This window comes from Oncorhynchus kisutch, linkage group LG9 (assembly GCF_002021735.2).
Source record: "Oncorhynchus kisutch isolate 150728-3 linkage group LG9, Okis_V2, whole genome shotgun sequence".
In the NCBI taxonomy this organism is placed as follows: domain Eukaryota; kingdom Metazoa; phylum Chordata; class Actinopteri; order Salmoniformes; family Salmonidae; genus Oncorhynchus; species Oncorhynchus kisutch.
Window position 1 is genome coordinate 10,944,880 of NC_034182.2, and position 20,397 is coordinate 10,965,276.

General features: G+C 44.6%; 2 protein-coding genes across 2 annotated transcripts; one reads left to right on the forward strand and one right to left on the reverse strand.

Annotated features, from left to right (window-relative positions):
* Positions 1-10: 10 nt before the first annotated feature.
* On the reverse strand, positions 11-4,933 carry LOC109896740 (ADP-ribosylation factor-like protein 1). The gene is made up of 6 exons (XM_020491058.2): positions 4,804-4,933; positions 2,386-2,523; positions 2,089-2,170; positions 1,397-1,508; positions 1,062-1,240; positions 11-833 (listed from the first exon to the last, which is right to left on the reverse strand). Exons 1-6 carry the CDS (start codon positions 4,805-4,807, stop codon positions 803-805), a joined length of 546 nt encoding a protein of 181 aa, XP_020346647.1. The 5' UTR covers positions 4,808-4,933; the 3' UTR covers positions 11-802.
* A 17-nt stretch (positions 4,934-4,950) lies between these two features.
* On the forward strand, positions 4,951-13,326 carry LOC109896739 (DENN domain-containing protein 11-like). The gene is made up of 10 exons (XM_020491057.2): positions 4,951-5,355; positions 5,461-5,885; positions 6,701-6,800; positions 7,206-7,364; positions 10,018-10,174; positions 10,302-10,440; positions 10,654-10,785; positions 11,056-11,206; positions 11,313-11,381; positions 11,559-13,326. Exons 2-10 carry the CDS (start codon positions 5,495-5,497, stop codon positions 11,752-11,754), a joined length of 1,494 nt encoding a protein of 497 aa, XP_020346646.1. The 5' UTR covers positions 4,951-5,355; positions 5,461-5,494; the 3' UTR covers positions 11,755-13,326.
* Positions 13,327-20,397: the final 7,071 nt, after the last annotated feature.

A 20,397-nucleotide genomic window follows, 5' to 3' on the forward strand; every position in this document is an offset into this window, starting at 1 on the left:
CAAAGGTTGATATACTCAGTGTGAAATCAGTTTTTACTGTGGGTTGTCTTCACTGTACAAGCTCCTATAAATATGCAATAAAAGTTGTAGCATACAAATTAAGCGGTTAGTGTTGAACAACTGGCTAGTGGCATTTACACAATCTGATTAAAGTTTGAGCATTCCAAATGAAAAGGCCTAAACTAACAACCTCAAACTTTAAATTACACGCCCAACAGAAGTTTTAGAAAAGAAAAAATGATTCAGCATGAGTAGTACAATACAAAAAACAGCACCAGCTGCAGTAACATCGCTCAGGTCCTCTTCCTTGAAGGGGCCAGTCAGTTCTTTACCACTGAAAATTGAGCCTGAGCCAACACCAACCCCCTTGGGACTTTACAGATCGGAAGGGTTCACCAAAAATGACAGAAGCTCCTCATTGTTTAATTACATGTGAAGCCATCACCACATTATCTGGTTCCCTTCAGTTCTGCAACAACATTATTTTGGGACCAGGTAGTATACTATATTGCAGCCTCTATCCCAGACTGGAAGGCATGGTGAAGGCTTCAGGGCTGTTTTCAGCAGGGCACAACGTTGTGGAACCTTCATATAGAAATGTGTTGTGTAGAACAAACACGTGTGACACGTAGAGTAAGGAATCACGTCAGCTCTATTCATGACATTTCTATCTACAACGTTTGCGTACTGAACATGCCCCTGGAAGTAGTGCAGTCACTGGTCCTCCTGAGCGGTCCAATCAGGAAATATTTAATACAGGAGGTCCGGAGTATTTACAGAGAACAAGAGGTGTGGGCTGTCTTTACTGCCTGTTCTTCAGGGCTTCTACCAGCCTATGGGGGGAGAGAGCAAACATTGTTGAATAATATGACATGGTGTTGCGCAATGTCAGCTGTGGGTTTATTGAGGGAAGGGGGGGGGGGGTGACAAGGACAGGACACCTTTATTCTACTATAATAAAATCATTATTGAAAAAAATAAAAAGAGCTTTGCTACAATTGAAAAAAATAAAAATAAATAGCTTTGCTACATGATTATGTCAACCAAAAGCAAACCCTCACCACTCCATGGCCTCGTCCAGGCCTGTGCCCTTGGTGGCGGAGGTCTTGAAGATCTGCCACTTCCGGTCTTTGAGGGCGGGGAGGCCCAGGGAGTTGGCCACCTCAGCCGGGGTCATGGCCTGCTCCATGTCCTGCTTGTTAGCAAACACCACCAGGATGGCTTTCTTCAACTCCTCTTCCTGAAGAGACAAACAGGGAGAGAGTCAGTCATATGGAGAAAATACATTGATCATTACAACTTGCCCTCCAGAGCACCTCAAAAAAATTGTCATACCTGCCTATGACACCTGCACTCTTATCAATGCAATGAATGCAGGCCTATCCACATGACCTACCTCCAGCATGGCGACAAGCTCAGACTTAGAGATGCCCATTCTGTCTCTGTCACTGCTGTCCACCACGTAGATGACAGCATCCGTGTTGGAGTAGTAACAACGCCAGTATGGCCTTGGAGAGAAATACAAGGGTTTGAAGGAGAGAGACGAAGGTTAGAGGGACAGCGAAGGGCAGAAGCAAGTAGGCCAAACCCTCTAAATTGTAAAGAGGTATGGCACAATAATGTATGGAAAGTTGTGCTCTCTTGAGGAAGATTCTGTCTACCTTTTAAAAGTTCCAACAATGTGTGTTGTATACACCACTACTACTCTCTGTTGTGATCTACGCAGTCACTTTAATAACTACCTACATGTACATACTACCTCAACTAACCGGTGCCCCCCCCCACACATTGACTCTGCATTGGTACCCCCCTGTATATAGTCTCACTATTGTTATTTTACTGCAGCTCTTTAATTACTTGTTACTTTTAATCTCTTATTCTTAAACATATTGTTTTGAAACTGTACTGTTGGTTAGGGGCTCGTAAGTAAGCATTTCACTGTAAGGTCTACACCTGTTGTATTCAGCATTTCACTGTAAGGTCTACACCTGTTGTATTCAGCATTTCACTGTAAGGTCTACACCTGTTGTATTCGGTGTATGTGACTAATACAATTTGATAAACAGGAAAAACTTGTGATATAATTACCTAATACTCGTCTGTCCACCAAGATCCCACACCTGGAACTTCAGGTTTTTGTACGTCACAGTCTCCACATTGAAGCCGATTGCTGTACAACACAATCAGCACAATGGCAGAGATTTAAAAACCTTGAGCACACATGGCAAAGAAAGGAATGCACTTTAACATTGACGTTTGACATTGACGAAGACCAATTCAACTCATTGGGGAGCACACTAACATTAATTGATTTTCCATGCATGCACCTGGGCAACAGATATTGTGTGAGCAGCGTTTCGAAGTAGAAAGAAAAGAGTTACGTACTTGGAATGGTGGTGACCACCTCTCCGACCTGCAGGCGGTACAGGATGGTCGTTTTACCGGCTCCGTCCAACCCCAGGATCAGGATCCTCATCTCTCTGGTGCCAAACAGGCCAGAGAAGAGACTGGAAAACCACCCACCTACAGCACATGGACATGAGATGAGTTAGACAGACCATCAGTGGTAGTACAGACGTTAACTACCTTTAGCGCCCATCGATGAAGGCATCTTCTTCCCGGCTGACTTTTGTCAAGAGCCCTGACGCTTGCTCGAAGTGTTAACATGCGGTGCGGTTTTGGAAAGTCACGCATCTTTCTGGTCGTGTGGGAACACTAACCCTACATTGCCACGTTACAGCGCTTGTTTACGGAAGACAGACAAAAGACAGAGGTGACCACCTGTGCCAATTATCAATCTAGCGCTCCGAAAACCTGAGTGTAAGCGTAAATGGGGTGGAAGTGGAGTTCGTCAACTCGAGACACACACAGTAAGTGTATCGTTATTTAAAATATTATTTCTCGCTGATATGAATGATAAGGGCCATATGTTCAGAAAAGCGATGATTGAGGTTTCTAACACTGTGTCGGAATTGTAGATCACACGGCCAGTCGTGGGCTAAGCGAACGCACTAAAAACCATATGGAGAGAAGGGTATTCCAGAGTGCTATCGACGGGACTGTGCCGAACAGTTGAGATAATGACGTCTTTGACGCTCCCCCAGTTTCCAGAAGGGATGCAGGTGGCAGGACGTACAGTACCAGTCAAAAGTTTGGACACACCTACTCATTCAAGGGTTTTTCCTTATTTAAAAAATAAAAAACTATTTCCTACATTGTAGAATAATGGTGAAGACATCAAAACCACAAAATAATACATTTAACAAATGAACATATTTTATATTTGAGATTCTACAAAGTAGCCACCTTTTGCCTTGATGACAGTATTCACACTTCGCATTCTCTCAACCAGCTTCATGAGGTAGTCAGCGGAAGGAAGCGTGTGTGACGCGTCTTGGGGCTCAACCTGTGCTTTTGCTCAAAGAAGTGATCAGTGGGGTAGCGTTGAGTGTAGAGGTGGACCAAATGAAAAATAATATCCTGGTGTTTGAGACTCCGGCCGTTTGGTGAGACGTAGACCCGGAGGCAAAGGTGAGACTAAGAATACCCCGCCTGTCTTGTTGAGCTTTGACACAGAATTTATACCTGATAAGGTCAGGTTTGCTATTCTGTGAGGGCCTATGTTCTGAACCCACTACGGTGCTTCAGGTGCCAAGGATTCAGACATGTTGCAGCAGTGAGTATAAGGGAGATCCCATGATGTGAGAGAAGTGCTGGAGGGCATAATCTGAGGGAGTGTACATCTGGGATAGAGAAAGCACTGCGTGTCAACTGTGGGAGCACCCATGCAGCTGTGGATCCCAATTGCCCTGTGAGAGACAGGTTGAGATTGGCAGTGGGGCAGAACGTTTCCTATGCTGAGGCAGTGAAGGGAGTAGATGATAGCCCTAGAGTGAGCGATTTGACTGGGAGGCTAGAAGAGAGAACCAGAGAGAGAATGGGTTTTAGTAAGTTAGGATTTATTGTGTTTATAGACTTGGTAGTTGCAGCTGCAGATCAATATTTTGGGGTGAGAGATTTTAGTGTAGAACCTCTGAAGGAAGTTGAGGGAAGGGGCTGGTGTCAGATCGTTTAGGGCCAATGTAGTTGGATGGTGTGGTGGGAATAGTGTATAGGTGCACACAGAACAATAAGGTTTTCCAGAGCTAGTGCTAACGTTAGTACTGCTACTGTAGCGATTGAGGAGAACAGTTGAACCAGGGCCAGAACCAGCAGGGGTAAGCACAATAAATAATGACTATATTAGCTAGCTAGTATCTTTGGCTATTTCCTGTTCTGTCTGTGCTATAAAAGGTCCAGACTCATTGGTAGACGATGTCACCATACAGGGAGGCTACACATGGTTACAATGACATACATGCCGTGTCACATTCTGCATTTTACCATTAAAAAGCTAGTCGAATAGATAACTACTGATTAACGTTAATCAACTAATTATTGTGCTATTTGACGCTGTAACGTTAGCTGGGCTACAAGCATGTTGGCACAGGGAGTTAGCAGTACAGCTAACGTTAACTAGCTAGACTGTCAGTATTTACGAATCACGACTACAATTAATGACTCAGACACCTTAGTGGGATTTAATAGCTTTATCAATTTAATAAGAGTAGCTGTACGCGAGACGACAATTATTAATACGTGTTTGTTTGTTAGCTATCTATTTATGTTACTTAGCAAGTGGCCCCGTTTCATGGTACGTATAGCAAGAGCTGGCAGAATAGCCTGCATTTCTACATAAAACACAACCTTGCGAATTCCCATTATAGTTCTCAAAGAGATTAAAAATATATTTTAAAAACGTACCCATTCTGAAGACACTGAACCCTTGATCAACAGCGTTGTAGATCTCGACACGGCACCGCTTCCGTAGCTGTTGGAATTCAGTGACGTGTCGCAGGAACACGTCATTAATGGGTAATCCGGTTTCATTGTCCGTACGTTCAACGGCAGACAAATATTTTGAAACGCTAAATAGTTAAAACACAATTGCATGAAACGAGAAATATTATATGTTTTATAGAACATTGTCCCCTTAGTATTTAGTTGTGAGTTCCGATATAAAAATACAATATTGGATGTGCGTTGATTCGGAACTAGAGACTTACAATGAGCTATATTCAAGAAGCCAACGTTTCAAATAGTTTTTTCTGTAGAAAGAGCTGCAAATAGCACGTAAAATACTGTGGAATTTTGAACACACTCCAAAAGAACGGAAGAATAATTTATGTACACTCGTATTATACCTAAGTGGATGTACATCATTGGATGATGCCCCTATGCAAAAGGACCAGGCTATGATACACAAATTAGATAGCTTGTATTTCAACAGAATCAATCAATTTAACATTTGCAATTGTGAGTATGGATTTATTTCAACCGACGCTTAGCTAATGCATTACGAATGGGCTCTCCGCTCCGTGTCTGTACACGATTCTGTTCTCCTGCATCCCTTCGTTACAGACTCAAGTCCAGGGTCGTCGATAGCTGAGCCACAATGGTGGAGAAGTCCGACCGGGCACCGCTACTGGACTGGGAGGAGGTTCCTCCGGCGGAGAAGCCTGTTCCCACACCAGTACAGGAGAAGGACGTCAAGGGGCCGAGCCCCGCCAATAGTCGGGCGTCGGGATGCACTGCGCCGGGGATAGGGTGGAGCACCAGTCCGGGGGGTCCTGAGTTTTTAACATCAGTAGTCTCTAGCATAGACACATCCCTCTCATCCAGGAGCACGATCCCCACCCCTGCGGAATGGGATGCTCAGTGTCCCGACAAGGACGACCATACCCCGGCCTCAGGACAAGGAGAGGTGCCGCACGACATCATGGTGAAATGGGAAGAAAAGGATCCGATCGTGGCCGTGTTTGTGGTTACATTTGATACAAGATCAGGTGAGTCGAGTCGAGGACCTCGGATCTTTTTTCGTGCTGTGCTGCTGCCTAGAGAAGCAGCTGCATGGTCACACCCATCAATTTGTAACATCTATAGGCCTATAGCATCCATGCATATAATAATTATTTTATTGTTCATTATAGGCCTACTACTGGTTATTATTTGCAGAAATTGCATCAGAGAGCTTGGGATGGATTCACTTGAACTAGGCCAGATAATTGATGTCCCCAACCATTGGGGACCACTGGTCATATGTGGTATTCGCCTACGCCTTGAGGATGCTCTTCAACACAAAGACCTCTATATTCTTACTCAGGAACCCCAAAGTCACAGGGGATGTGTGAATTCTCTATGACCACACCCTAAAGGCAACCCCTGTCACTCACCTCGGAATATCCGAGAGGTATAAGCCATAGCAGGCTAGATACAGTGGGGCAAAAAAGTATTTAGTCAGCCACCAATTGTGCAAGTTCTCCCACTTAAAAAGATGAGAGAGGCCTGTAATTTTCATCATAGGTACACTTCAACTATGACAGACAAAATGAGAAAAAAAATCCAGAAAATCACATTGTAGGATTTTTAATGAATTTATTTTGCAAATTATGGTGGAAAATAAGTATTTGGTCACCTACAAACAAGCAAGATTTCTGGCTCTCACAGACCAAATAGTTTGAGGCCTATGGTTGGTTGGTTGATCTACATGCAGATTTGCACATTTGTGAAAACGTTCACATTTTAGGACAATTGTGGTAACCATACCTACAGTATTGCCTAATTTCACTCCCGTTTATGTGTGTGTGTGTTTACTGTTTAGGTAACATGTTAGAGTGGTGTCTGCCAGAGGACATGAACCTGGAGGGAGTAGAGTTCAAGGCTATGGCCAGCGGCTCCCACAGAGTCTCCAGCGACTTCATGTAGGTACAGCCGGCTGCATCTCAATCATATAAACTTGAATCCTTTATTTTTTTAAACCCATCAATAGTATAAAGTGGCACCCTTTTTTTGTATCCTATCCTGCATCTCAGTAGTCTAATTAATAGGCTTCCTGTCCTCGCCTCCTTCATTTAAACTCATTTGAAATGGGGGAACGCTACCAGGCATCAGCCTTCTGCCCTGTTATTTAGTAGCAAAGCTGATGAAGGAAAGCATACAAGTGAAGGCGAGGAAGATCTTTTAGACTAAACATTTAGATGCACCCCCTGTGCCTCCTTGACAGGACAGCAAAACCTTAGAACTGATCGTCAGCAGACAAATCGGCCAACTGGCAGGGCAGTATGGTCCCTTGGCTTGACTCATGGTTCTTTCTCTGGCCTCCACAGATACTTCCGTAAGGGTGGGTACTTTGGCCTGGCGTGCTTTGCCAACATGGCGGTGGATAGTGTGGTGGAGAGGGGGGCAAGAATGAAGTCTGTGGGTATCCTGTCAACATCTTACACCCTGCTGTACCGATACATGAGCTTCCTGGAACACCAAGTCAGGTAGATCTGGTTTAAGTTATCTATCGATAATATAAATTCTCTGTTTTTTGCTCTCTGTCTTTGTCTTTCTCTCTTTTTGGTCGCAGTTTTCCCTCACTCTCTCTTTTTTCTGTCACTGGATCTCTCTCTCTCTTTCACTCCCCCTCTGCCCTCTCTCCCCCTCTCCCAGTCTTTCTCTGGATCTCTCTTACACTCCCCCTCTGCCCTCTCTCCCCCTCTCCCAGTCTTTCTCTGGATCTCTCTTTCACTCCCCCTCTGCCCTCTCTCCCCCTCTCCCAGTCTTTCTCTGGATCTCTCTTTCACTCCCCCTCTGCCCTCTCTCCCCCTCTCCCAGTCTTTCTCTGGATCTCTCTTTCACTCCCCCTCTGCCCTCTCTCCCCCTCTCCCAGTCTTTCTCTGGATCTCTCTTTCACTCCCCCTCTGCCCTCTCTCCCCCTCACAGTCTTTCTCTGGATCTCTCTTTCACTCCCCCTCTGCCCTCTCTCCCCCTCTCCCAGTCTTTCTCTGGATCTCTCTTTCACTCCCCCTCTGCCCTCTCTCCCCCTCTCCCAGTCTTTCTCTGGATCTCTCTTTCACTCCCCCTCTGCCCTCTCTCCCCCTCTCCCAGTCTTTCTCTGGATCTCTCTTTCACTCCCCCTCTGCCCTCTCTCCCCCTCTCCCAGTCTTTCTCTGGATCTCTCTTTCACTCCCCCTCTGCCCTCTCTCCCCCTCTCCCAGTCTTTCTCTGGATCTCTCTTTCACTCCCCCTCTGCCCTCTCTCCCCCTCTCACAGTCTTTCTCTGGATCTCTCTTTCACTCCCCCTCTGCCCTCTCTCCCCCTCTCACAGTCTTTCTCTGGATCTCTCTTTCTGTTTCTTGTACTCTATATCCCCATTCTCTCTTTACCTCTCTCTCACTTTCTGTCACTCTCTGTATCCTCTCTCATGTTTCTCTCTCTCTCTCTCTCTCTCTCTCTCTCTCTCTCTCTCTCTCTCTCCTCAAGTCACAGTCATCTCCCTGGTATTTATAATTATCTCCTGCATTAAAAATGGTGTGTGAGAGGGGTGTCACACTGCAATCTGTCACATATCCTGCTCAACAAGATAGGTGAGTCTGAAATTGGCACCCTATTCCCTATATAGTGCACTACATTTGACCAGAGTCAAAAGTTGTGCTGGCACCCCCTGGTCAAAAGTATTGTACTAATAGGTAATAGGGTGTCATTTTGGACACAGACATACTGTGGTTTCCAGATAGTCCTTTCTCTTTTTTGCTCTTCCTCTCACTTCCTCTTTTTAGCCACCCACCAGTGTAAATGCAATTCTTATTCATCTCTTCTGTTGCATAGTTATCACGTTATGGTTAAACATTGGCATTTTTTCGCTGCTTACAGAAGTGTATGAGTTCCCTAAAAGCCTATGGGATCCAATAAGGTGGTATACCTTTTTATACCAACTCATGATTATTTGAATCAGCTGTATAGTGCTAGGGCAGAAAACAAAATGTGCACCCTGGGGGGGGGCCCAGGACCGAGTGTTGGAAACCCTGGTTTAGATGGTACAATGATTCTCTCCACTATACTTGCTTGTTTTGTCACAGAAACGGAAATTAAGCGAACTATTCGAATTTTAGCAACCAGAAAATGGCAGAGCGATTTCTGCACAGTGCATCTTTAATGATGATGAACAGGAATGACATTTACTCTCATGGGTGGCCAATAAGAGGTATCTGAAAGCCACGCCCCTAATACGCCTCCTGAAACTAACCATAGGATTATATTAAAAAAGACCCAGCTGCTAGGTCAACCCAGCATAGAGTAAAAATAACTAATTGATGGTTAATTTAACCCATATTTGGGTAGTCCCAAATCTATGGTCTATTCATGTAACCCAACTGGCTGGGTCAAAATAACCCAACATATGTTCTGTCCATTATTTAACCAGCTCTGGCTTACCAAATAACCAAGATTGGGTTGTTTTTAGCCCATCATTTTTAGTGTGAGTTGCATGCTCATCTGTTATTTCAAGGACACTACTGTTGCATTGATAGTCCAGGATGAATCCTAACATGAGGCCTACTCTGCATGCATAACTCAAATTTTCAGTCGTCAATGTTATACACACAGATTGCAATTTAGATGTCAACCCTTAGTAGAGTTGAAGAGAGAATGCTGACGATGTTAGCATAGCTCGAAGTAGAAGTTGCACCTAACAACAGATCTAGGATCAGATTACCCTACTCCCAAAAATGTATCATTAGGGTGGATGAAACAACTGTTCCTGTATCAGTGTTGAGGAACAACTTCTACCTACTCTGTTATTATAGCGTGACAAGGAGAGACCCCACTATGGTAATCTTCCCCCAGACACATAAACAGACCCATTCCTAGACAGATACACAATGGCTTTACATTAGATAGCTACAAATGAACCCAAATCTTGGATTACCACTGCTTAATCTTGGGTTAAATGGACCATATATTGGGATTAACCCTGCAGAGGTCATATTAGAGCCCTCTGATGTGAATCCCAGTCTCATTCTTTCTTTCTGCCTGTCTTTTCCTAGTCCATCTCAGGTCCTTGCTCGAATATAATTCCCTGCATGCATTCTGCTTACATTGCCTGTATTACTTTCAATTTGTGTGTGTGTGTGTGTGTTTCTGTTTCTGATCCAGGCTCCAGTTGAAAACTCCTGGCCAGTACTCTCCTCTGGAGGCGTTCTTTGAGGATAAGAGATCAGTGCTGCCCCCTGATGGGGAGAGTGTGGTTACTGCATGTCCTGGCAGTGCCTGGGGAGCAGCACTCAACCACTGTATGCACCCTGAGATGAAGGTGAGAGGTTGAGGTTTACTATTACGCAAATATGAAATGGTATTTCAGGTGACGGGATTCTGTGTTTGTGTTTTTGTGCTGCTAGTATTGATGGTGATGATGATGACAGTAGCTCTCCTCCCTCCAGATCACCCACCCAGCTGGGTGCATGTCTCAGTTCATCCAGTTCTTTGGGGAGCAGATCATGGTCCTGTGGAAGTTAGCTCTGCTGAGGAGACGTATCCTCATCTTCTCTCCTCCACCTGTGGGCGTGGTCTGTTACAGAGGTGAGGGGGTGCACTAACACATGCACACGCACAGACAGACACACACACACACACACACGGATGCAAGCACAGAAACAGACATACACAGTAACTTCTCAGTTGCGTTTGTTTTCTTCATGCTGAAAAGAACACAATGCTACTCACCTATGTACTCTTAAACATACACTTTTATACACATTTTCATTAACTTTCTCTATTTCCTGTCCTCCCTAGTGTACTGCTGCTGTTGCCTGGCCAACGTGTCCATCCCGGGGGTGGGCGTGGCCGTGCCAGAGTTCCGCCCCTTCTTCTATGTCAACGTGGCAGACATTGATACCCTGGATACGGAACTGTCCTACGTAGCGTGTGAGTGTCTGGAGTTAGGGAATAGGGCATCTTCATAGTCTTTAACTTCCCCTTCCATTCATCTGCACTGATCTGAAAACTGAAGATGGGTGAAAGCAATATGGTGGAGGCATTGTAGGGTTTTGCTATCACTTCTACAACCAGTCTATTTCTTTCACATCTGTGAGAGACAGAGCGGAATACACTTCAGACTATTCCAATAAAACTGACGGGCTTGTGTGTGTGTGTGTGTGTGTGTGTGTGTGTGTGTGTGTGTGCGCGTGTGCGTAGGCACCACAGAGAAGATCTTTGAGGAGAAGCGGGACCTGTACGACGTCTATGTGGATAACCAGAATGTGAGGACGACCAGAGAGAGTCTGAAGCCTTTACTGCGGCTCAGCGCTGCAGACAGAGAGAAGTACCGCAAACTCACTGAACAGAGGTACAGTACAGTCTGCAAAACAACCTGAGGGGGAGAATGTTGTTCATGTTATCTTCTTGTAGTCGATACAGAGGTGATGATAATAATGACAACATGGTGTTTCCAGGCAGATGCTGTTATATTCTCAGGAGGAGAATGGAGACTGTGTGTCCAGTGAAGAGGACCACTTCATTCTGTCAGTATATTACACCAGGATCCAGTCTACAACTGGTGTTTATAAAGAAGCCTTCAAAATTATTATTTTATTTTTTTACACTTAAGCAGTTTATTTCTATATACAAACCAAATAAAATGTCCATGAAAACATTGTTTAAAAAAATAAGTACTTCTCATTTCTTCTCTACCGTTGTAGGTTTTTCCTGGAGCAGAATAACCGTATCTTCCAGACGCTCAGTGAGGTGGCAGGGAGACCTGAGCCCATCCTAACCCAGGAGAGTGTGAGGGCCATGGGGCTAGACCCTCACGGAGACAGGCTCTTCCTGCTCCACCTGCTGGAGACATACGGCTATGACAGCCTCCTGGTCACCGAGCACCCTTGCTGCAGCTGAGGCCTGGGTGGCACACTGACTGACCTACAGGATCCTGCACACTCAGACACACAGACTCAATGCAGACAGTCTGGAGTCTGGACTGAGAGGTCAGAATATGTTGGCAAGGCTGAGACAAAGGCCTGTATTCATAAAGCGTCTCAGTAGTGCTGATCTCAGATCCGTTTAGCCTTTTAGAGCTCATTGAATAAGACTTACATGGACAGGGGGGACCTGATCCTAGATTAGCATTCCTACTCAGATGCTTTATGAATAAGGGAGACCCTCAGGCCCAAAAAAGCAAATGAATGGAGAGAGCCACAGAACAAGAAAAGTTCTTGGTACTGTCCTATGACATTCATGGGTGCTCAATCTGGACTGTTAACCATCGCCTTCCTGCCTGTCAATAAAATGTACAGTACAGAGGAATGTCATTCACGTCTATCCCCAACCCTCTTTTTCTGGAGGAGTGGAGCCAACCAGAAACATCCTGGATCTCTGGAGATTCGGTGCCTATGAGCAGAACTTACCAAGAAAGTCATGCTTACGGTTTCCTTATGTTTTCAAATGGGGAGTCAAATCTAAACTCTGTGGTAATGTCCTCAAACTGAGGGAGGATTTGTCACTTCTCTTAATATGACATCTATTTATTTATGTTTTTGAGAGCATAAATCACCAAACTTTTGTCTTTAAATAGAAAGGGATCTGTAGAATGTGTTTTATTATAAAAGGATCCCATTAAGTCACTGCTAAGCCCAAAACCACTGTGGTCAGCATTGTATAGAAATGGCCACCAACACCATCCATAATCATGATACTACAGACCTGATACTAAGGGCCCGATTCAATCCGTAGCGCTGAAGGTCCACGCTACAGTGCGATATACATTTAAAGGCCATGTTTTACACGTTCACGGAGACTGCATTCCCGGTAAACACTGCATATGTCAACTCATTCGGAAATGACCTTCACATTTCAGTCACGCAGCTTCCGTGATACGGACTGAATCGAGCCCTTAAGTACACAATACTAGTTCACATGTGGATTTGGTTTCCGGTGAAAGAGGGGTCAGGACTCACCAGCACACTTTCTTATGATGTCCAACATAGAATTGTAACAACTTTATATGACTTTAAAAATGTACTTGTGGTGTTTCCTCAATTCTCTGTCAAATATACGAAGAGTGAAAAATGTGAATGAGCTGTTGGCTCAATGGTTATATCCTATCCTTCAGACCAAGAGGTCGTAGGTTCAAACTTCATTTCTTATACTGTTGTGTACGTTTCAGCAACTCTCGATGTCAAACATACAAAGAGTGTGGTATAAAATGTGATGGAGATGGTGGTGCAGTGGTTCAATTACTGCCTTGTAGACCAAGAGGTTCTAGCTTCGAACCTCATCTATTCTGCCATTGTGTACGTTTCCGCAACTCTCGCTGTCAAACATACAAAGGGAAGGGTAAACAATGATGATGGTGGTGGTTCAATCTCTACCTCAAAGCTTCGAGGTTGTGGGTTCAAAACAAAGTGTTGCCGCAGCTCTCGATGTCAAACATACGAAGGGGATGGTAAAAATAAATACTGTGTTCATTTCTGTTGAGGTTTAAAACTGTTTTTTTGGTTTTCGCCTCTGAAATTCTGACTGTCAGAAATACAAAGAAAAGCAGATGTACAGTAATGGACCAGTGGAGGCTGCTGAGGGGAGGACGGCTCATAATAACGACTGGAACGGAGATAATGGAATGGTATCAAACACATGGAAACAAATGTATTTGATACCATTCCATTGATTCTGCTCCAACCATTACCACGAGCTTGTCCTCCCCAGTTAAGGTTCCACCAACCTCCTGTGATGGAGACACTTTACGCCAATGATGGTAAACTGTGAATGACAAGTAGCCTAGTGGTTATGAGCATTGGGACAGTAACCGAATGGTTGCTGTTTTGAAGCCCAGAGCCGAATAGGTGAAAAATCTGTTGATGTGCCCGTGAGCAAGGCATTTAACCCTAAATTACAAAGAATGTTGAAAAAAATGTAAACAAAAAAAAATTCTGGCTTTTTTTTTGTGATGCTCCTTATCGATTCATCAGAACTGTTCACATCAGAAATCATGACATTATTTACGGTGCTCCCTTCACATAGGGAAGAGCAGCAAGCCACTGAAGGTGTTGTAGTTATCAAAATGATAAAAGAGCCCCCAGCCTGAGGGGAGACGCATGTAGATCGCATCCCCCTCCTCCAGCTCTAGAGAATGCATTAGACAAGTACCGAAGATCTCCATGTGTACCGTATTGGTCATTTACCAGAACACTTTTGTCATTGTGGTAAAGATGAACGGCGATGTGAGGTAATCCATTGCAGTGAATCTGATGTACTAGACTCCCTCTCACTGGCTGTGTGAAGATACCTGCATCAGAGGAGAGGGAGGGATTAGCATTGTCCGTCTCTCAGAAGCCCTGTTTACACCTGGTTCTAACATGCGGCCTTTGTACTGATGTTGTACACGTTCTGATTGTGCCCACATTTTTAAGCAGGTGTAGACGATTGAAAGGCGCATTGTGATGTGACTGTGATCAAATCTTAAAAGAGTAAAAAGACAAGATCAGGACGCATGTTTACAGCAGGTATAAACAGGGCTAGAGAAACTGTTGGTAATGCTGGATTCAGTGTGTGGTTAGTAGGCTACATGTAGTTGGTTTGCAGGCCTTGCTGATGTTGGTGAAGACTTTGCTGTAGAAGTGTGGTGTCAGTATTGGCGCTTATTATTGAAAGATAAATAAAGCCCATGAAAGCCAACATTATTCTGCTAAGAAGCTAAACATTCACCAACAGCCACCTAACCTCCTCGGGTTACAAACAAGTGCAGCCCTTTTGACTGGAAAACAACTCCTTTTCTGTATCGGTTATACCTGCCTTCTCTCTCTCCAACTCTTCCACCTCCCTCTCATGGACAGTCTGGCCTCCAATGCTGTGATTGCCGGAAAGGACACATTAGTAAACTTAACATTTGTTAAACCTACCTTAAGTATAATGTTTTTTACATAGTTTAATTACCTGTGTTGCCACTCACTGCCTGTCACGCTGGCCTCCAGGGCTAAAATAATATGAAAGGAAACTAAAAACGAATATGAGAAATACCCATAAAATAAACTGCCTATAAAAAAACAAACGAGAAACAGTTGTTGGCCAACTGACTTGAACCTGCATTCTTTCTCTTCAGCTCCTCCTCACCGGCATTCAGTATGGCAGTCAGTATGGCAGTCATGGCTGGAATTATGGTCAGAAATTCTCAAAAGCCGTTGGGGCTCAATTCAATCCGTATCGCAGAAGTTCAGCGCTACAGGGTGATTGAAAGGCAATGTTCTCAATCTGAAATTATCTTTACATTTCTATTAAATAGAGCCACAGATCTTTCACGAACCGATATAATAATGAACCAAATTAACTTCCAATTTTATACGGAATGCACATTACCTGAATTTTCGGTCTTCAGCTCCTATACCTCCTTTTCACTGGCACTTAGTCTGATCCCCCATGGCTGGAATTATGGAGAAAAAAAACAATGCTCAAAAACTGTTGATACTCCATTGAACCAAACTCATAGCGAACCAAATGAACATCCGCAGTGAACCAAATTAACATCTGTAGGCCTACACATACAATAGCCTATATCCCACTGGGCAAAAACTGTTTGAATCAATATTGTTTTTTTCCATGGTCATTTCAACCAAACAAATAAATGTGATGACATTCAATTAACGTGGAAAAACTGAGTTTATTTGAAAAAAATTATCTACGTAAGGAAATTTAGTCTTTTTTTCAACCAAATCTTCACCTAAATCCAATGACATGGTGATTTATTTGGTTGATTTCACGATAAATTCACATTACTTGACAACCTAACCAAATGAAAATCACAACTAGACATTAAACTGACGTCTGTCCCCAGTCAGATCTGTATCTTCATTTGGTTCCTCATGACAACAGTTCATCTTCCTGTGGTCCATAAACACAACAAAACATACACTACAGACATAACACTTTACAATTTACAATGAAAGACTAGCAGACAAACATTTAGCAAGTAGACATTAAAATACCTAACAGGTTAAACATTCAACAAACACACAGGGATTTTTTTTCTTCTTTGCTGTGTCATTATGGGGTATTGTTTGTAGATTGATGGGGGAAAAGGTTGTAACATAACAAAATGTGTAAAAAGTCAAGGGGTCTGAATACTTTTCAAATGCACTGTACCTGCATTCTTCCTCTCCAGTCTGGCTTCCATGTTCCTCATCTTCACCACGATGGTTCCCTGCTTGTGCACCATGTTTCTCAGCTCATCCCAGATGTCAGGGGTGGTGGTGATCTGACTGCTAGTGCTTGTGGGTTGTGTCTGTAGCTTCAATCTCTTGGCACTCAATCAACCCCCCCCCCCCCCCCCCCCCCCACACTCTCCCATGCCCCAGAAAAACACCCCTCAAACACACACAACTACAAAATGTAGTTAGGCAAGGTAGGAGAAATGTAACGTGGTTGTGACGTAACAGGAGAAAAATATAACATCATTTTAAGCTGACGCAGGGAAAAGGTGTGAGAGAACTGAACCTGTTACATGATACACAAAGTATGTGGACACCCCTTCAAATAGGTGGATTCGGCTATTTCAGCCACACCCGTTGCTGACAGGTGTATCAAATCGAGGACGCAGCCAAGCAATCTCCATAGACAAACATTGACAGTAGAATAGCCTTACTGAAGAGCTCAGTGACTTTCAACAAATCAAATGAAATGTTATTGTTCACACATGGTTAGCAAATGTTAATGAGAGTGTAGCGAAATGTCTGTGCTTCTAGTTCTGACAATGCATTAATATCTAACAAGTAATCTAACAATTCCCCAACAACTACCTGATACACAAATCTAAAAGGGGTGAATGAGAATATGTACATACAAATATATGGATGAACAATGGCCGAGCGGCATAGGCATGGTGCAATACATGGTATAAAATACAGTATGTACATATGATATGAGTAATGTAAGATATGTAAACATTATTAAAGTGGCATTATTTAAAGTGCCATTGTTTAACGTAACTAGTGATCAATTTATTAAAGTGGCCAGTGATTGGGTCTCCATGTAGGCAGGAGCCTCTCTGAGTTAGTGATGGCTGTTTAACAGTCTGATGGCCTTGAGATAGAAGCTGTTTTTAGTCTCTCATATTCCCAGTTTTGATGCACCTGTACTGACCTCGCCTTATGCATGGTAGCAATGTGAACAGGCAGTGGCTTGGGTGGTTGATGTCCTTGACGATCTTTTTGGCCTTCCTGTGACATCGGGTCATGTAGGTGTCATGGAGGGCAGGTAGTTTGCCCCCCGGTGATACGTTGTGCAGACCGCACCACCCTCTGGAGAGCCTTGCGGTTGAGGGCAGTACAGTTGCCATACCAGGCTGTGATACAGCCCGACAGGATCCTCTCGATTGTGCATCTGTAAAAGTTTGTCAGGGTTTTGGGTGACAAGCCAAATTTCTTCAGCCTCCTGAGGTTGAAGAGGCGCTGTTTGTCTGTGATTCTCCACTGCTGTCCCTTTGATGTGGATAGGGGTGTGCTCCCTCTGCTTTTTCCTGAAGTCCACAATCATCTACTTTATTTTGTTGATGTTGAGTGAGAGGTTGTTTTCCTGACACCACACTCCAAGTGCCCTCACCTCCTCCCTGTAGGCTGTCTTGTTTTTGTTGGTCATCAAGCCTACTACTGTTGTCTGAAATTTGATGATTGAGTTGGAGGCATGCATGGCCACACAGTCATGGGTGAACAGGGAGTACAGGAGGGGGCTGAGCATGCACCCTTGTGGGGCTCCAGTGTTGAGGGTCAGCGAAGTGGAGATGTTGTTTCCTACCTTCACCATGAGGGCGGCCCATCAGAAAGTCCAGGACCCAATTGCACAGGGCGGGGTTGAGACTCAGGTCCTCCAGCTTGATGATGAGCTTGGAGGGTACTATGGTGTTGAATTTTGAGCTGTAGTCAATGAACAGAATTCTTACGTAGGTATTCCTCTTGTCCAGATGGGATAGGGCAGTGTGCAGTCTGATGACGATTGCATTGTCTGTGGACCTGTTGGGGTGGAATGCAAACTGAAGTGGGTCTAGAGTGGCCGGTAAGATGGAGGTGATATTCCTTGACTAGTCTCTCAAAGCACTTCATGATGACAGAAGTGAGTGCTACGGGGAGGTAGTCATTTAGGTCAGTTATCTTTGCCTCTTGGGTACAGGAACAATGGCGGCCATCTCAATTGGAAGCATTTGGGGACAGCAGACTGGGATAGGGAGCCATTGAATATGTCCATAAACACACCAGCCAGCTGGTCTGCGCATGCTCTGAGGACGCGGCTAGGGAAGCCGTCTGGGCCAGCAGCCCTGCGAGGGTTAACACGTTTAAATGTTTTACTCACGTCGGCCACGGAGAAGGGGGGATGCAGTCCTTGTTAGCGGGCCACGCCGTTGGCACTGTATTATCCTCAAAGCGGGTAAAGAAGGTGTTAAGTTTGTCTGGAAGCATGACATTGGTGTCTGTGACATGGCTGGTTTTCTTTTTGTATTCCGTGATTTCGTGTCTGAGCCATTGAATTGCGACTCCACTTTGTCCCTGTACTGGCATTTTGCTTATTTGATTGCCCTGCGGAGGTATAGCTACACTGTTTATATTCAGCCATATTCTAAGACCTCTTTCCATGGTTAAATTCGGTGGTTCGTGCTTTCAGTTTTGTGTGAACGTCGCCATCCATCCACGATTTCTGGTTAGGGTAGGTTTTAATAGTCACAGTGGGTACAACATCTCCAATGCACTTCCTTATAAACTCACTCACCGAGTCAGCGTATAGATCGATGTTGTTCTCTGAGGTTGACCGGAACATATCCCAGTTCAGGTGATCAAAACAATCTTGAATCGTGGATTCCGATTGGTCAGACCAGCGTTGAATGGTTCTAGTCACTGGTACATCCTGTTCGAGTTTCTGCCTATGAGACGGTAGGAGCAAGATAGCGTCGTGATCGGATATGCCGAAGGGAGGGCGGGGAGGGCGGGGAGGGCTTTGTATTCATCGTGGAAGTTAGAGTAGCAGTGATCGAGCAAATGCCCTCCGCGAGTACTGCAATCACCATCCTAATAGAATTTAGGTAGCCTTGTCCTCAAATTTGCTTTCTTAAAAGCCCCAGCTACAATAAATGCATATGGTTTCCAGTTTACATAGAGTCCAGTGAAGTTCCTTGAGGGCCGTCGTGGTGTCTGCTTGAGGGGGAATGTACACAGCTGTGACGATAACTAATGAGAATTCTCTTGGAAGGTAATATGACCGGCATTTGATTGTAAGGAATTCTAGGTCGGGTGAGCAGAAGGACTTGAGTTCCTGTATGTTGTTATGATTACACCATGAGTCGTAAATCATGAAGCATACACCCCCGCCCTTCCTCTTCCCAGAGAGGTTATCATCTCTGTCAGCGCGATGTATGGAGAAGCTTGGTGGCTGAACCGATTCCGACAACATATCCCGAGAGAACCATGTTTCCGTGAAACAGAGAATGTTACAATCTCTGATGTCTCTCTGGAAGGAAACCCTTGCTTGATTTTCATCTACCTTGTTCTCAAGAGGCTGGACATTGGTGAATAGTATAATCGGGAGTGGTGGGCGATGTGCATGTCTACGGAGCCTGACCAGGAGGACGCTCCGTCTGCCCCTTCTGCAGTGCAGTTGTTTTGGGTCGGCTTCTGGGATTAGATCCATTGTCCTGGGTGGTAGTCCAAACAGAGGATCTGCTTCTGGAAAGTCGTATTCCTGGTCGTAAAGTTGGTAAGTTGACGTCGCTCTTATATCCAATTGTTCTTCCTGGCTGGAACTTTAGAGTTCCCCGGGTAAAAATGTAAGAAATAATACATAAAAAAAATACTGAATAGTTTCCTAAGGACTCGAAATGAGGCGACCATCTCTGTCGGCGCGATCTTGCTAAACATGGTACCTTCATAGGATGCCACCTTACCAACAAGTCAGTTCTTCAAATTTCTGCCCTGCTAGAGCTGCCCGTGAACTGTAAGTGCTGTTAATGTGAAATGGAAACGTCTAGGAGCAACAACGGCTCAGCTGCGACGTGGTAAGTCACACAAGCTCACAGAACGGGACTGACAAGTGCTGAAGCGCGTAAAGATCGTCTGTTCTCGGTTGCAACACTCACTACCGAGTTCCAAACTGCCTCTGGAAGCAACGCCAGCACAAAAACTGTTCGTCGGGAGCTTCATGAAATGGGTTTCCATGGCCGAGCAGACGCACACAAGCCTAAGATCACCCTGTGCAATGCCAAGCGTCGGCTGGAGTGGTGTAAAGCTTGCTGCCATTGGACTCTGGAGCAATAGAAATGTGTTCTCTGGACTGATGAATCATGCTTCACCATTTGGCAGTCCGATGAACGAAACTGGGTTTGGCGGATGCCAGGAAAAAGCTACCTGCACAAATGCATAGTGCCAACTGTAAAGTTTGGTGGAGGATGAATAATGGTCTGGGTCTGTTTTTCCATCGTTCGGGCTAGACCCCTTAGTTCCAGTGAAGGGAAATCTTAACACTACAGCATACAATGACATTCTAGACAATTTTGGTCTTCCAACTTTCTGG

What these genes read in the sequence shown, in the direction of transcription:
- LOC109896740 (XM_020491058.2), bottom strand. An exon ending in GGTGGTCACCACCATTCCAA is followed by an intron (nt 2,171 to 2,385) that starts GTACGTAACTCT and finishes TGTGTTGTACAG; the next exon opens with CAATCGGCTTCAATGTGGAG. An exon ending in AGCTTGTCGCCATGCTGGAG is followed by an intron (nt 1,241 to 1,396) that starts GTAGGTCATGTG and finishes TTGTCTCTTCAG; the next exon opens with GAAGAGGAGTTGAAGAAAGC.
- LOC109896739 (XM_020491057.2), top strand. Translation starts at nt 5,495, where the DNA reads ATGGTGGAGAAGTCCGACCGGGCACCGCTACTGGACTGGGAGGAGGTT. An exon ending in TTCCTGGAACACCAAGTCAG is followed by an intron (nt 7,365 to 10,017) that starts GTAGATCTGGTT and finishes TTTCTGATCCAG; the next exon opens with GCTCCAGTTGAAAACTCCTG. An exon ending in GAAGAGGACCACTTCATTCT is followed by an intron (nt 11,382 to 11,558) that starts GTCAGTATATTA and finishes CTACCGTTGTAG; the next exon opens with GTTTTTCCTGGAGCAGAATA.